Source organism: Peromyscus maniculatus, chromosome 10 (genome assembly GCF_049852395.1).
Source record: "Peromyscus maniculatus bairdii isolate BWxNUB_F1_BW_parent chromosome 10, HU_Pman_BW_mat_3.1, whole genome shotgun sequence".
In the NCBI taxonomy this organism is placed as follows: Eukaryota; Metazoa; Chordata; class Mammalia; order Rodentia; family Cricetidae; genus Peromyscus; species Peromyscus maniculatus.
Window position 1 is genome coordinate 89286370 of NC_134861.1, and position 16564 is coordinate 89302933.

Below are 16564 nucleotides of genomic sequence, written 5' to 3' on the forward strand. Positions count from 1 at the left end.
GTGGACTTTCTACAAGGTCCCTTGTCCTCTCTCTGATTTGAGTATAAAATGTAGATGTCAGGACTTGTGACTCTGTTAGGTCCTAAAAGTGAAAGAAAATACAGTATGGAGGAGCTACAGAGCCAGGAGTTTTAGATGCACTATTTTCTAAAATGTGGGCCTACCCTGCATCTGGGATAAGTGGTATCCACATAGATAAGTGCTCCTATAAGGGCAATGGATGTAGGGAGGGGACACCAGAACCAAGAATGAGCTGCTGTACTATTTTTATTGGCACTCTTGTCTGCAATCAGTGCTCATGTGAATATATAACTTTTCTCTAAATGACATTCACATAAATACTTGAATCCTCTTAGAGATGTCTCTGGGACAATGTCTAAGGAGGCAGGTCACTGTCTGGGAGATCCTCTTCATTTCCTGACTTTATTTTGTGACTTCGTTGTTTGTCAAGGGATCCAGACAGAGAGTGTGCTCTCTGCAAGGCTTCAGATAATAAGAATCTACATTAGAGAGGATGGCCGTCTCGTCATTGAGTTCAAGACCCATGCCAAATTCAGAGGTAGTTTCTGTGTGGTTTTTTTTCCCCTGCTTCTTTATTTAAAAATATTCTAAACATTCAGAAAAATTGAAAGATTGGAACAATAAAAAAAAATAGCTACTAACATTTTACTATCCATATATGAACATACACATACTCCTTGTGGTAATCTTATTTGAAATTTCTATCTTCATGTACATTACCCCAAATACTTCAGTAGACCTCATCTAAGAACAAGGAAATCACACCACCAATTTGCATCCAGTCTACCCACATAACCCAATAGTCCTTGTACAAATAGCCCCTTGTCTCCCCAATGTTTTATATTTATATTTACTTTATATCTATACATATAAAGGAAAGTAGATTCAATCAAACTCCACATGTTATGCCTTGGTTGTGTTATCTCATTAGTTTCTTTCCATCCAGAAGAGTCACTCCACCTTGAACACTCACACTGGATTTTAAGAGTAATGATGTCTTGTTAAAATAACCTTTATGTTTTTAGAGACATCTACACTTGTCCTCCTCCACCAAAGACTGAATAGATCTAAATGTGATTATATCCAACATTGATATTTCTATTTATAAAGCACTAAGACTCAAAAATGTGTCTGTTGAAATTCAAAGCTAAATATATTCAGTGTTTGTTCTCCCACTAATATCAATAAAATTGCATATTAGCTTAGCAATTTCCACATTTGTTTACACATATACCATGTGACCATAATTGCCATTATTAGTAGAGTGGAGGGCTGGTATAAGATGCTATGCTGTCTCAACAATTGTAAAGTGTATTCTAAAGGGTATATGTGCCCTTAGTGTCCTTAGTTCTTTGCTAGAAAAACAAAAATTAGGTCCTTAGGCAAACACAGCAAACTCACAAGTCAGAGTGTGCTTCCCTCCAAAACAGGCCAGTTCGTAATGGAGCATCACACTCTCCCAGATGTGAAGTCTTTCATATTGACTCCAGACCACCTTGGAGGAATTGAATTTGACCTACAGCTCCTATGGAGTGCTCAGACATTTGACTCTCCACATCAACTCTGGAGAGCCACGAGCTCTTACAACAGGTAATGACCATGATGGAAGCTTCTGGGGCTTGATCTGAAAAGTTTTTTCAACTTCATTCAAGAGCTTGAAACATAGGCACTTGAAGATTATTCCAAAAGTTTCTGGATGTTCTCCTACCTTCCATTTAACCTGCTAGAACTGCAGTTGTTACCTAGTAACAAGTCAGGGATGGGTACAAAGACTTCTTGAGAATTTTGTCTTGCCATAAGCTCACCAATTCCCGCTGAGTGCCCCCCAACAAGAATCCATAGCTTTGTATTCTTCAACTTTGAAAAGGAATGAGGCCGTGGAGTCTGGGAAGGGGACCCTGAAATGAAGAGCTCGTCAAGTGGAGGTGAACATTCCAAGGGCACTGCTTCTGTTCTCTGGAGAGTTGCTCTGTCTTTGTGGTAGTGGCCTCCTTTTCTGCAGCATCACTTGACATAGTCACATTTTAACAGACAGAAGCTCTTGCATCTAAGAAAATGTTAGCAGGTTGTCAGTTGACAACAAAAACACTAACCAAGTTGCCAGGCAGATTTCGTGATCTCTCTGCTTGTCATCACCTGAACCTTCTGGATTTTTATTAGCAGTGTGCCTTTTGTGGCTTTCTTTGTAGAAAGGACTTGAGTGATGAAAATGTTGTGTTTTGTGTTTTAACACCTTGGGATAGTGCTCTGAAGGTTGGGATAATCAGAGATGGGTTCCTGAAAGCGGCACTTACAGATTGTCAGTGCATAAATGCCACCTGCTTAATGAAGTCATGTCTTTCTGAGGCTAAGTCATCATCAGATGTTGCCTGTGACTACAATCTTCTCTGCCCATTTCCAGAAAGGACTACTCGGGGGAATACACCATCTACCTGATCCCGTGTACTGTGCAGCCCACACAGCCATGGGTGGACCCAGGAGAGAAGTCTTTGGCCTGCACTGCACATGCCCCAGAAAGGTAGGCCAACATAGTTGATCCTCGCTAATTTCATCTCATTATTTGATAATTCCCATGCTCACTAAAATGTATTTTCAATCCCACAAATGAATACCCACACTGCATCCATAGTTATTCATAGATGTTCAGAAATGTCAAGTCACCCGACAGGCACAACCCCAGCTAAAGCTGAACGAGGGAGTCCTCTGCCTTCTCATATCAGCTCTCTTGAGTACAGTGATCCTTCATGGTCTATTTGAATGCTGTATGTTTTCATTTGTGTCCATTTCATTGGTGGCCTTGATGTTTCAAGTGACTCCTAAGCGTAAAACTGAAGTGTTTTCTACTGTTCCTAAGCACATAAGGGCTATCATGTGCCCTTTGGAGTATTAGATAAACTCCATTCAAGCTTCAGTTACTGTGCTGTTGGCCAGGAGTATGATGTTAATGAATCAGCAATGGATATTAAATGAAGGGATCTTTAAACAGGAACACACATAAGGAACGGTTGTGTGTTGGTCTATTGGTGAATGCTATAACCAGACATTCACAGAAACCTAGTCCTGTATCTCCTGGGATCAGGGGCCAACACCCGCTAATTCAATGTTCATAAACTGTATAGACATAAACTATGGAGAAGAATAAGGACCAAATATATGGAGCTGGAGAGATGGCTCAGCAGTTAAGCACACTGGCTGTTCTTCTTGAGGACCCAGGTTCCATTCCCAGCACCCACATGGCAGCTAGCAGCCATCTGTAATTCCTTACTCCTTCACTCCATGTTATTCCAAAGGAACCTTCCCCCTTCACTCCATGTTATTCCTAAGGAACCTTCCCCCTTCCTTCCATGTTGTTATTCATTCCTGTCTTAGCAAGTGCTTTCCTGGTCTGAACACGGAGACTATAAAATTACGTTATATCAGTGTCTTAAAAGTCACCCAGGCCTTAGACACCTTATAGTTTAATGCCACCTGTCTGAGCAAGGTACCTAGAAGACAGGGAGAGAAGGTGGGAAGACAGAATTGGCACTGAGAGAGAACTCCGTGAAGTGTGACTTTCCTGTTGACAGACTGGGAGTTGGCTGTCAGATTTGGTAATGCCAGGGTTCATGAGTACACAGGCTGATGAGATGCTAACCTGGGGGAGGGGGTGAATTCAGGAGAGGCAAGCAAGCAGGAACAATAGGCATAAGGAGTTTTTCTGAAAAAGAAAATGGTACAGTAACTGATAACAGATGAGAGGCCATATTTTTTTTAAAGAGCTTTTACTAGGTTGTGTCTTAGGGTAGAAAACATTTCCAAATGTTTGGATGCTGCAGTGAAAGGGAGAGCTAATGACGCGTGGGATGAAGCCAGGTCCTTGAGGGTGGTGAAGGGGCAGTCATCAGACATGAAGGAAGGGGCTGGCTTTAGCTTGGAGCCCAGACGGTTCATCCACTAACCAAGGAAGACAGGCAGAGCCTATGGGTTCCAGAGAGTACACTGGGTGACCAAGCCTGACAAGGTAGAGATCTGACTGAATCTGGCCTTGGCCAGAAGCAAGAGGAGCACTGAGGTCTGAGGGAGGGGAGGAAGTGAGCAGAGAGACTCAAGTACAGCAGGGCAAGCAGCCTGGATCGTTTTCAAATTGTTGTATTATTGATGGTAAACAAACTACAGATGCAAACACGTATTGGCACGCATGTATACGTGTGAAACATCACTGTGATCAAGACAATACACAGCCATTTCCTCCAAAAGTCTCTTCACACCTCTCTGTAGCTCCCACCCCACCCCTCCCCTTCTCCAGGTGCCCCCTTGTCTGTTTTCTGTCACCAACAGGAAACTGGATTCTCTAGAACCTTTGTAAGTGTTACCCTACAACTGCAGTTATTTTTCTCTGGCTCATTTCACTTGGCATGATTATTTGATTTTCTGTGTTACTGTATAAGTAAGCAGTTTCTATTACTGCTGAGTTGTGTTACATGGTATGGAAATAGCAATCCATCAATTCATCATTTGATGGGCAGTTGAACTCTTTCCAACTTGGATCTATTTTAAATAGATCTGCCCTGAATATTCATGTGCAAGCCTCATGGGAACACATGTTTTCTGTTTTCTTGGGATGACTGGATCATATGGTAGATGTATATTTAACTTATAAAGTTGACGGGCTGTTTTCCCAAGTGTTTATAAATAAGTAATTATGTGTGGACATCTCCACCATGTCTATATAAAGTATTCCAGGTCCTTTGCATTCTGGGAAGAGTGTTCAGGAAGGGCCTGCTGTAGGTGGAAGAATTAACAGTATGATAAAAGAGGAGAGGAGCTGAAAAGATGGGGGACAGCATGAAAGGTGTTTGAAAATGGAATCTGGGGTGCTTGTCAATAGTAGCCATAGGAAAATGAGTAGCTACTATTGGGTGGAGAATTAGCCCAGGGCAGGTAAGGAGGTGAAGATTTAGATGGCCTCTGTCTGGATGTTGAACTACCAGAATTGATGGCAGGAGTAATGTTTGAAAGTATCCCAGTCAGCCACATACAGGAGGAGTAGTGACCAGGGAAATCCCTGAGGCTTTGTTTGATACAGACGTCCTGTGTAGGACTGAGTGTTCCCAAGTCTCTCCTCCACTCATGGTCCATGGCAGGTCACTATATTAGTTCCCATCTACCGGAAGAAGCATCTCTGATGAGGGTTGAGCAAAGGCACTGATGTATGGGTATAGCAGCGTGTTATTAGGAGAGTCATTTTATTGCAAAGTTCCTTTAACAGAATAATAATAGTAGGCTTTCCCCTAGGTCCATGGCCTATCTAGTCTCATGTTCTCATCCACTTTAGCAGTTTCATGATGGGTGTGGCAGGGTCTATAAGTATTCATCAAAAGAGTCCATGACTCGGTATGTGAACCTAGGAAAAGTCTAGCTGGGGCACTGTGGTAATCAAAGAGCCACTTCAGGGGACTGGTGGGATGGGGTTCAAGAAGGACAGAAACCCCAGTCTGCCACCAACAGGGTGGGTGGTGACAGGAAAACCGTGAAGAACCGAGGGCGAGTTCTATGTCAGGACATGCTAAAGAATTTACTCTACATTAAAATTTTTAATTTTTTACTGTGTCAGCTACTCAGAGGACACATATGCGGCAAGCATGTATTTAGCACCTGTCTTAAACAGAACATTAGCAGTGCTTGGAGATTTTTGTTTTTATTTGTGTTATTTTGTGTGCCGGTGTTTTCTGCAGCTCAGCATTTAAGACAGAGCTTTGCTTGCCCTCAGTCAGGCTGGATTTGAACTCTCAGTGTAATTTACATATGAATCCATAGCCTTCTTGATTCAGCCTGCAAGTGCTGGGAGCCAGCAAGTCTAGCAAATTGGTGAGCTCCAGGTTCTCTGAGAGCCTTGCCTCAAAAATACAATAGAGAGGGACTGAGGGAGACAGCTAACATTAACCTCTGGCTGCCACATGTGCATACTTAGACACATGCTCCCATACATACACACATACAACACACACATATCACACACACACACACACACACACACACACACACACACACACACGCCCACACACACACTTTGAGGGAAAAAAGTGCAACTGGTACCAAAGAGTTCTAAAGAATGAATTATCCTGTTCATAGAGAGAGGTGAGGGCTAGAGATGTAGTTGAGTTGGTAGTGTGTTGGAGTGCCCTCAGCACTGTAGAAACTGAGTGTAGTGAGGTGCATGCCTGTTATCCCAGGACTTGGAATGAAAGAAGAAGGAAGGGTCAAAGCTGTCTCAAACTATATGAGACCCTGTTGTTTTTATCTAAATATAAATGTTGCTTTTAACTGAATCTCAATCATTTGATTTTACCAATAAAGACTCAGGAGCCAGATGCTGGGGTGAAAACCTGCTAGCTCAGAGAGGCCAAGAAAGCAGCCAGCTGACCTTCCTTCTTTGCAAATATCCCAGAAAGAGGCTTTCTCCCACGCTGTCTCAAACCAAAAGGCCGCCAAGCTCAATGCCCCTCCTTACTACTTCCTGTGTATCTCTCTATCCATCTTCCTGACTCCCTCTCACACTCTATGGTTACTTCCTGTCAATTGGTTGCTTGCTCTGCCTCTTGACCTATGGAATGCTGTTTTTATTTAATCCTGTTTTCAAGAAGCAGAAAGCTCTCGGATTAAAGGTGTGTATTAGGGCTGAGCCACACCACAACTAAAAACAGGTTTTTACAGCAAATAACATAATCTCGGAGTTCACAATGTAATCAGATATCCTGCAACAAGACCCTTTCTCAAGAAATAAAAATGAATAAAAGAGCCGATTATCCTCATAAAGGCATTCAGTAAATGGTTAGCACCCACAGCAGAGTACGTGCACTGTCAAGAAGGGCAGTCAAAGAAGACAGCTCAAGTGCCCACTGTAAGTTGACCCCGCCCTCAAGAAGCTCTCACTCCTCCCACCTCTAGGTTCCTGATACCCATTGCGTTCCAGCAGACCAACCGCCCTGTGCCAGTTGTATATTCTCTCAATACTGAATTTCAGCTCTGCAATAATGAAAAGGTGTTCCTGATGGATCCCAACACGTCTGATATGTCACTGGCAGAAATGGATTACAAAGGAGCCTTTTCCAAAGGTGAGTTCCTTCCTCAAGCTGCAGTAAGTGGCTCCGCCTAGAGAGCCAGTCCCCGGACTGGATGCAGAGTCTGTTCATGTCTCAGTCAGCAAGCTCTGTAGGGAACATCCCAGGCTTCCATTCTGGGGCAGCCAAGATAGAAGCAAAGTAAAGACTCCCATTCTTCCCTCAATTTATAAAAACACATCGTGGTCTCAGTGCTCTAGTGACTTGCTTGTAGCACCATGGGGAAGCACTGGTCTGGGTAGGAGGAGGACTGGCATTTCCAATCCAATTCTGACATGATGTCTAACTTGGGTGAGTTATCTCAGCTCTGAATTCCCTGGAGAGATTGCAGTAGCACTCTTATTGGCTCCCAGTTATACTGTCACTGCTGTGGACGTCACTAGCACAGGCTACTTAAGGGAATAATGACTGAGCCATTGTAGATGTAACCAATCGTCTTATTAAAATAAGAAACACAGAGCCAATGTAAAAGAGAAAGCCGAGAGGTCAGAGCTCAGAGATAAAATCTTACCTCCTACAGTGCTCCTAGCTTCCCCGAGAGAGAGCTTCTTCCTGTTTGTCTGTCTTTAAATAGTCTTTCTGTTCTGCCTTCTCATTGGTTGTAAACCCAACCACATGACTGCCTTGTCACTGCCTGTAAGTACCGCCCTCCAGGTCTTAAAGGCGTATGTCTCCAATACTGGCTGTATCCCTGAACACACAGAAATCTACCTAGCTCTTCTAACCCCCATGCTCTTGCTATGGCTCTAATAGCTCTGACCCCAGGGCAACTTTATTTATTAACATACAATTAAAATCATATTTCAGTACAAATAAAATATCTCCATAAGCCATCTTTGGGGCTCTTGGAAGAATTAAATAAGATGGAATAAAGAACTTGAGGCCATATCAGATGCTGTTCAAAACAAACAATTCTCACACTAGGCTTCCTGCCAACCCAGCCTTCAGTATTTTTACATGGATGTTGTTTTGCCTGGAATATTCTGTCCTGTCTCCCACCCCAAAATATTCTGATGAATCCTTGTTCATGCTTTAGGAGACAGCTCAAAGAGCATCTCTCCTGAAACCCCTCCACACCTCTCCCAAAGCAGCCTCTAGCCCCACAGTCCTGTAACATAAAGTACTCTGCTCTGTTGGAGCGGGTGATGTGCAGCATTGTACATGCTATTCGAGTGAGTTGCCGAGCCTAAGTGCCCTCACTCTGCATCCCTCTGATTCCCACCTTCACTACTTGCAATCTTGGTGACTTTCAGCCACTCACTTAGCCCCTCAGTTCCTCGGCTTCCTCAGCTAGAAGACCGTAAGCACCCCATGAGTTTCACTGCGTGAGAAAAACTTAGCGCAGTATGTAGCAAATACCGAACTTGATGAATGTTATCAATAAATGTTATTAATCTCTTTGCTCTCATCTCCACCCTCTCATTTGCATCTCACTTTCCTCTGTATCCCCTGTGCATAGCCGAGTGGTTGGCATATCATAAATGCTTCAGTAATATTAATGAATTAGAGGAGCGATAAATGATAAATGTGTATTTCTGGGGCACTTGGAATCAGAGCTCTTCATAGAGAAGACACTTTTGATCCTGAGGAAGTATGTCACATCCTCTCTGCCCTTGACACTGTTTTCTCTTTAACCTCGGAGTCCAATCGAGTTGATGTCTTTCGGTCTTTCCAGGGCAGATCCTTTACGGCCGGGTCCTTTGGCATCCAGAACAAAACCTTCATTCTGCTTACAAACTGCAGCTGGAGAAAGTCTATCTTTGTACTGGCAAGGATGGCTACGTGCCTTTCTTCGATCCTACGGGGACAATCTACAATGAAGGGCCACAGTACGGATGCATTCAGCCAAACAAACACCTGAAGCACAGATTCCTGCTGCTGGTATGCTCTCCGTTAATGCTAATGCCAAGGAGCGGGTAGTGAGCCAAGGTCTCCGCTGTGAGTTCTGGCAGAAGCACAGTGCTTTCTCTATACTTCCTTTTTATTCTTCTTTTCTCTCTCATGAGTTACCTACTATGTTACCAATTTATTGGTTATGGTGACTCGCAAAGATATCTGCTTTTGACATTCTAGGAAGAGGAAACTCTAAGCCAGTGTATCCTCAAGACTGGTTCAGAGGCCCTGAGTGGTCCTCACACTCCTTCCAAGAGTCTACAAGGTTAAAATTGCTCTCCTAGTACTACAATGGTGCCCCCTTTGCACACTCACATCCTCACCAGAAAGTTGATTAATATGATTTCAGAGTCCATGTTGTAGTTGGGGGTGGAGAGATGACTCAGTGGTTAAGAGCATGTACCGCTCTCGCAGAGGACCCAGTTTGGGCTGCAGAACTCATACCAGGAAGCTCACAGTCCCCGGGGATCTAATGTCCTCTTCTGGTACATCCTCTCCTCAAGCCCTCACATGCATGTGTATGTACACACCTACACACACACACACACACACACACACACACACACACACACACATTAAATATTGAAGAAGGAGCAAAAAGTTTTGAAGACTATCCAGGGGATGGAGATACGGCCCAGTCAGTAAAGTGCTTGCCACACAAGTGTGAGGACCTGAGTGTGATTCCCAGGACCAACATAAAGAGTGGTCACATACAATCCTAGCACAGGGAAGACAGACAGGAGGATCCCTGTAGCTCACTAGCCAGCCACTCTAACCAGTCAGTGAGTTCCAATTTCAGTGAAAAACCCATCTCAAAATAAAGTGAGGAATACACCCAATATCAATGTCGGGGCATCCACACACAAGTACACATCCCAACACAAACATGTCCATGTCACACACAAATTATCCATCCATCCATCCATCCATCCATCCATCCATCCATCCATCCATCCATCCATATCTATCAGCTATCTATCTGACTATCATCTATCTATCTATCTATCTATCTATCTATCTATCTATCTATCTATCTATCTATCTATCTACCTATCATCTATCTATCTATATATCTATCATCTATCTTCTATATATCATCTATCTGTCTGTCTGTCTATTATCTATCTACTGTCTCTATATATTTATCTGTCTATCTATTATCTATCTGTCTATCATCTATCTATCTATCTATCTATCATCTATCTATCTATCTATCTATCTATCTATCTACTATCTATCTACCTATCTATCTTCTATATATCTATCTTCCTCAATTACCTAAAAAAGTTGTAAATGGATACCTCCTTTTTCCTGCTTATAGCTGTGTTTGAAGCTAGACTTTCTTCATAAATCAATTAGGATAATATATCACAGCTGACTAAATAAAAAAAACAGTTAGGAATCTCACAAAATGGGATATCTTTGAAGACAAAGATGAATATGGGCATATTTCACTAAAACATATCTTCCTTAGATTCAAATATAATGAACTTTTCATTATAAATTTAAAATGAATCAGGAGTATTTTTTAATTGTTCAGGTTTAGGTTTTAGTAAATGTTGATAGAAGAAAATCACATAAATAAAAGTTCTTTGAGGTCTTTGGTTTTAAACTATGGAAAGGGCCCTGAGACGAAGTAGCTTGAGACCTGGTGGTCTGCTGGGCACGTCCAACCTTTGGACAGGCAAAGTGAATTCGTCTACAATTCTTGTCAGGGGTTTCACAGATGACTAACAACATCAAAACATCACACACAAAAATTAAGTTTGTAATTTTGTGTTGACCGACATTCATAGCTACCTTGGCCACACGAGGCCTGTGAGACACAGATTAGATAGAACCTACCCGAATCCTCCCTTAAGGGTGTCCAGAGGCAGCACGGACTTGGAGGAAACCCTCTACAGCACACTCTCCTCAGCCAACCCACAGAAGCAGGGGAGAACATCCTCTCCTCAGTATTGCCTTCTACATACCCTGTCTCTTCCTCTTTTTAATTCTAGGATCGCAGCCAGCCGGAGGTCACTGACAAGTACTTCCACGACGTGCCTTTCGAGGCCCACTTTGCGTCTGAGTTGCCCGATTTCCAGGTGGTCAGTAGCATGCCAGGTGTGGACGGATTCACCCTCAAAGTAGATGCCCTCTATAAGGTGATTGTCGTTTCCTTTGATAGCCTTCTTGCCATGAGGCCTTTTTCATTGTTAGTAAACCTACCCTACACTCCCAGGCTTTCCCTGTCCCCACTAGACCAAAGCAAGGATAAAATTCTTTGATTTGCATCTGAGCATCTGCCATTGCCCATCAGTAAGTATATGGGCTGCTCTGATTTTTCCTGAGTTCTTTTAAATTCTAGCTTTGGGGCTGTTGGCTGAACCAGATGATTTCACAGGCATTTGAAAAACCCTGAACAGAGTCACAACGCCCAAGTTAGAGGGGCACAGATGACTAGTATCTTATAGGGGAAAAAAAAATGCCCTACATTCTAGCAACAAACATGACCTTCCAAGATCAAATTTTGCACTTTTTTTTTTCTGTCTCCAAGCGGTTATCCATGACCTTGGGTTTCAGGGCCATCACTGCTCTTTGGAAGTTATCTGAAAACCATGAAATGTTTCCAGGCAGGCAGATAAGGAGGCAATAAAGTACTTGACGGTCCTCCTCTGGGGGGTGATCTAGAGAGTCTTCGAGTTCAGCAAATTTTTGTCATGAATCTGTACATGATGCTGAGAATTGTTTAGTGAAAATTTGTTGACTGACTCCATTTTAACTGAAGTTCATCAGTAAAAAGTAATTTAGTATAAGGAGCGGTTAAAGAGCACAGAGAATAAACATGGTAGTTAATAGTATTATTTCACTGCTATTAATAAAGACCACTAACTCATAAGCGTTCATTTAGCTAAAGAGACCATGAAAAATAAATTCTTAGGCCATTCCACATGAGTAGGGAAATTGAAAAGAATATGTTTAGCTGTCCTAATCTGGAAATAAAACAGAATCCCGAACGCTTGGTTTAGTTCCCTGTATCTTGGAACAGAGAGCATCCATTGCCAATATTTACTGGAGACCGTTTCTCTGCCTGGTCCTGTCACAGCAGGTCTCTTTCACTTCTCCTGAAATGCTCACGGCTAACCCGTGTCTCGCCTCCCTGCCACTCTCCTCCTGCAGGTGGAAGCAGGACACCAGTGGTATCTCCAGGTGATCTACATCATCGGCCCTGACAGCGTCTCAAGGCCCCGGGTCCAACGCTCTCTCACAGCCTCTCTGAGGCGCCACCAGAGGGACCTGGTGGACCCCAGTGGCTGGCTGTCTCTGGATGACTCCCTCATCTATGACAACGAAGGAGACCAAGTCAAGAATGGCACCAACATGAAGTCCCTGAACCTGGAGATGCAGGAGCCTCTTGTCGCTGCGTCCCTGTCGCAGACGGGAGCATCTATCGGCAGTGCCCTGGCTGCCATTATGCTCCTCCTTCTTCTCTTCCTGGTGGCCTGTTTCATCACCAGAAAATGCCAGAAACAGAAGAAGAAACAGCCCCCCGAGGACACTCCGGAGGAGTACCCCCTGAATACCAAGGTGGATGTAGCCAAGAGAAGCGCAGACAAGGTGGAGAAGAATGTCAGCAGACACTACTGTACCGTGCGCAATGTCAACCTACTGGGTGACAGTGAAGGGTCTTACCCATTCAAAGGTGCTAAAGTAAAAAAAGTGAATCTGGAAGTCAGAGTCCACAACAACCTACAAGATGGAACGGAAGTTTAGTGAGAAGACCCATGTATAATTGTTTTTTTCTAAACTCATTTTTATAAAACAGGGAGAAATACTGGTATTTTTATAACCTTTCAGATTTAAAAAAAAAAAGGGAAAACTAGCTTTGAGTGGTGGACAGCACACATCGCATGCATAAAACTCACAACTGAGCTACCTCATGAAGTAGAACCACTGAGACCCCCAGAGTATCAGAGTAGAGTTACGCCTACAGGTCCTGTGACAGTCTCAGTGGCTGCACAGAGCGACTCTGTAAGGCTGGCCACAGAGGTGCTTTAGAATTAGGACAGACACTGGACAATTAGCTTTGCTGATAGACTCGAGAGAGCGGGTGCAGCGTGGGTAGCAGATATCTCAGAGTACAGAGCCTTTGGTTTCCTCTTTCGCCCCCAGCTTTCTACTGTGTGGGCTTTTCTGGACTTCCAGGCAGCAGAATGCAGGCTGCTGACATGGAGTCCATTAAAAATTCTAATGGGCACAACTCAGACATTTGTGCATTGTGTCCACTTGATGGCCTGTGCACCCTGGCCTCTATGTACACTTGGCTTTTCTAGAGCTCTTTTTGAATGCGGATCTCAACATGCTTTAGACTGGAGTGCATGTCTGTATGTACTTAAAAACGGGGAGGACTCAAGTCGGGGCAGCGAAGAGTGCTGCAAAGTTCCAGTCTTTGCGTGCCAGAGATCCTTTTAAAGATCAGCCCCGCTTCCCCGCTTCCAGGGCCTTCTGTGGTGCAGTAACGCAATAGGAGCCCGGGTGCCTTGGGTTTTTAGTCTTGTTAGTGTTTCTGGAGAGTAAGTGAATCACTTGAACGAGCACATTTCCTCGAAGCTGGAGTAAAGCCAGAGTTTGCGGGTACACATGGGGCCTGTTTGCTGGGTGTCACACAGCAGATAGAAGCATTGTCCCTGGCACAAGAGCTCGGGGACTTCTCTCTGGGGGTTCTTTTCTGGTAGCTCAGGCACTTAATTTCCCCCATATCAGTCCGCAACAAGGCCACAAATATGTGGCTTTTACATAGCATAGTGTTCAAATATCAATTCGAATATTCTGTGTGCGGTGTGCACACAACTTGCCTTTGCTTTGTTTTCATTTCTGCCTTATTGGCAAAACATTAGGCGTACGCATTGTGTTTTTAACCAGAGGCACAATTCCATTAGGCAGACGTGAGTGCTGTTCCGGTGCATGGCACATCCTATCACTGAGCAAAAAAAAAAAATATAGCATCCACGTTGTGTAGTGTTTGTATGGAAATGACCCAAACTCTCTGAGAACATTCCAGACTCCTACTAAAATCTAGAAAGAGTGAGCCGCGAGAAGCTCACAGGCCCCTCTGCCGACCCCAAAGCTTGAGCACAGAGCCTGTGTGAGCCACACCTCCTCATTCTTCAGCAGTGCCTTGCACACTACCAGCATGCCAGACGTGTTTGTTGAGTGAACGAATGGATGGTGCTGTGATGAGTGACAGGGAGTCAATTTAAGAAGCCAGGCTGAGAAAATATGCCGGCGGTATTACAGGGTGTGTAGAAGTGACCTCTGCTGTACTTGGATTGCGAAACAGCCCTCCAACTGGGAGGGGAAACAAAGCACACACACTTTTAGGTGGGCGTGACTGGTGGTGGTCCTGAGGAGGCAGGAAGAGAAAAGGTTGCAATAATGCATATAGGCTGTGTATTGGCATCTCAAACAGATTTGGGGGAAAGCCGGTTTTCACGTTCTGAGAGTAGTGCCGTGTGTTCAGGAGAGGGTGGGTTGGATTGAGCCCAGAAATCCCTGGCTGCTCAGGTGCTGCTGCAGACCAGTTTGCATAATTCAGGGCAGGAATTCTAGAACAGCGCCAGAGCAAGGAGAGGGAGCCGATCATCTGTAGAGCAGCCTCCCATTCCCACTTGGCCCGTTACTGGTCACACCTCCCAGTGCCGGGGTGTTCACACTTTAGTGCAGCAGATTCCCACGGGCTCCCACGAGCTGCTTACACACACCTTCCTTCACAGTCAGTGGGACCTGGACATGGGAGGAGAAGGCAGAAAGAGCCCAGTGTGGGAAGGGAGACTGAACCCAGAGGCTTTCATGTACAGGGTGGGGAGTGGCAGGGACACCAGCCTGTGCAGACCTGGACATGGAGGACTCTGTGAAGGAAAGCCCCTGATAATAGTGTCACCTCCCTGCCTCCCTGCCTCCCTCCCTCCCTCCCTGCCTCCCTCCTCCCTGCCTTCCTGCCTTGCCACTCCAGACACTTTATTAGAAGCCAGAACTGCTCTAGTGGATGCCCACTTCTTACACAGAGAGCGCTGAAGAGGTGTGAGGCTGAGATTTGCCCCATCGATGTTGAATTGTTCATTTCATTGACGTTTTCTACTTCATCTTTGGGATTGGCTAATTTGGTGACGACTGTGGATTCTATTTCGGGGAAAGCTCTGCTTTCGGCGTTTCTTACTTATTCACGAATGCCTTGTGTGTTGCTTCAGTAACCTTTTATATCATGCCTTCAGGTGAGAAGGAAGAGAAAAGCTCTCAGCAGGTTGTTCCTTGTTTCTGTCAGACACTGCCTGTGAAGGTCAGAGGAAATAACTGTCTGCGCCGTTCTTCCGCCTTGCCTGCCCCTTTAGTGTACCAGGGTCTTCTGAAAGCTCCTGCAACTTCCTGCTCTTGGATAGGAACAGCGTTTGCGCAGTCTTAACGATCTCACTCTCGGTCTCCTGTCGGGATTGGTTATTCCTGGTTATTTCTCACCTGCCCAGACTGAGGAAAACATTTGTGGTGCTGTCAACCTGAGGTCTTGACCCTCAAATGATGTTTTTGTATCTCCAGTATGAATTTGTGTGTTATGAATTTCTGATTTCTCCAATAGCCTATGCCACTATATAAATTTGTATCAATAATAAATGGCAGCCTGGTTGTCTTTTGTTTGCTTTACTCTGTTTTGTTTTGTTTTTTTTCCATTATTCATCTCATTAGTATAGAGCTGTGCTGAGCTGGTGCATCGTTCTGCAACTGGAGGCTTTTTTTTTTTTTTTTTAAGAACAAAACTGTGCTAGTATTGAATCTGAGGCATATTAACTGTGCTAAGAGCAGGATGCTGCATAAATTCATGTTCTCGGATAGCTTTCTTTTGCAGTCAGAACAAAGAGAAATCATTTCATTTCCATGTGAATACCGTAGGATGAGTGTTATCACCCAGCCTCCTCAAGACCCCTGATACAGTGTGAGGATGGCTGTGTCTTTTTGTGGCACAAGCAAAGGTTTGCTGAGTGTGGCAAACACCCAGGAGATGATCCAATCTTCAAGCCAGAGCCTACTGGCTTGTGAAGGACACAGTGACAGAGGCAGAATGGAACTGAGCCCAAGCAATGTTGGCATTCTGCAAGCCTGTGCATTTGTGTGTCTTTACCCTCTGATAATACGAAAAACTGCCAAGGGCAGCGACCAGCATGGCTCTGTTGGCACATTTGCACACTCAGCAAGACCTGAAAACTCAGCACGCTCTCATAAAACCCGGGGAAGGGATGCCATAGCCAAGCCCTACGTTCTCAGTACCCCTGGGGGTTAATGATCTTTATATCCTCAGAGTGTCCCACTGTCACCCCTCGCCTAGCAGCAGACTCAGCTCTAGGGTGCATGTCTGGAGCACATGGAGGAGCAGTTCCAAAAACCAGTTTCCAAAGTTTTATGATTGGCTACAAAAAACGCTTCTGAGACCCGAAATTTCATCACCATAAAATTTAGGAATTTTGAATGGCAGAATATTCATATCAATTTAGAATTTAAAATGGTTCATATGATTTTTA

The 16564-nt window shown here is 44.2% G+C and overlaps 1 protein-coding gene across 1 annotated transcript in view; it reads left to right on the forward strand.

The window, feature by feature from the left end:
• Fras1 (Fraser extracellular matrix complex subunit 1) overlaps nt 1-15692 on the forward strand; it is a 420836-nt gene extending 405144 nt beyond the window's left edge. The window contains exons 68-74 of the mRNA XM_006975359.4: nt 452-559; nt 1452-1611; nt 2423-2539; nt 6949-7115; nt 8797-9002; nt 11015-11161; nt 12177-15692. Of these exons, the coding sequence (XP_006975421.1) occupies nt 452-559; nt 1452-1611; nt 2423-2539; nt 6949-7115; nt 8797-9002; nt 11015-11161; nt 12177-12770 (1499 nt within the window). The 3' untranslated portion in view covers nt 12771-15692. The remainder of the gene's footprint in view (nt 1-451; nt 560-1451; nt 1612-2422; nt 2540-6948; nt 7116-8796; nt 9003-11014; nt 11162-12176) is intronic.
• The last annotated feature ends 872 nt before the right edge of the window (nt 15693-16564 follow it).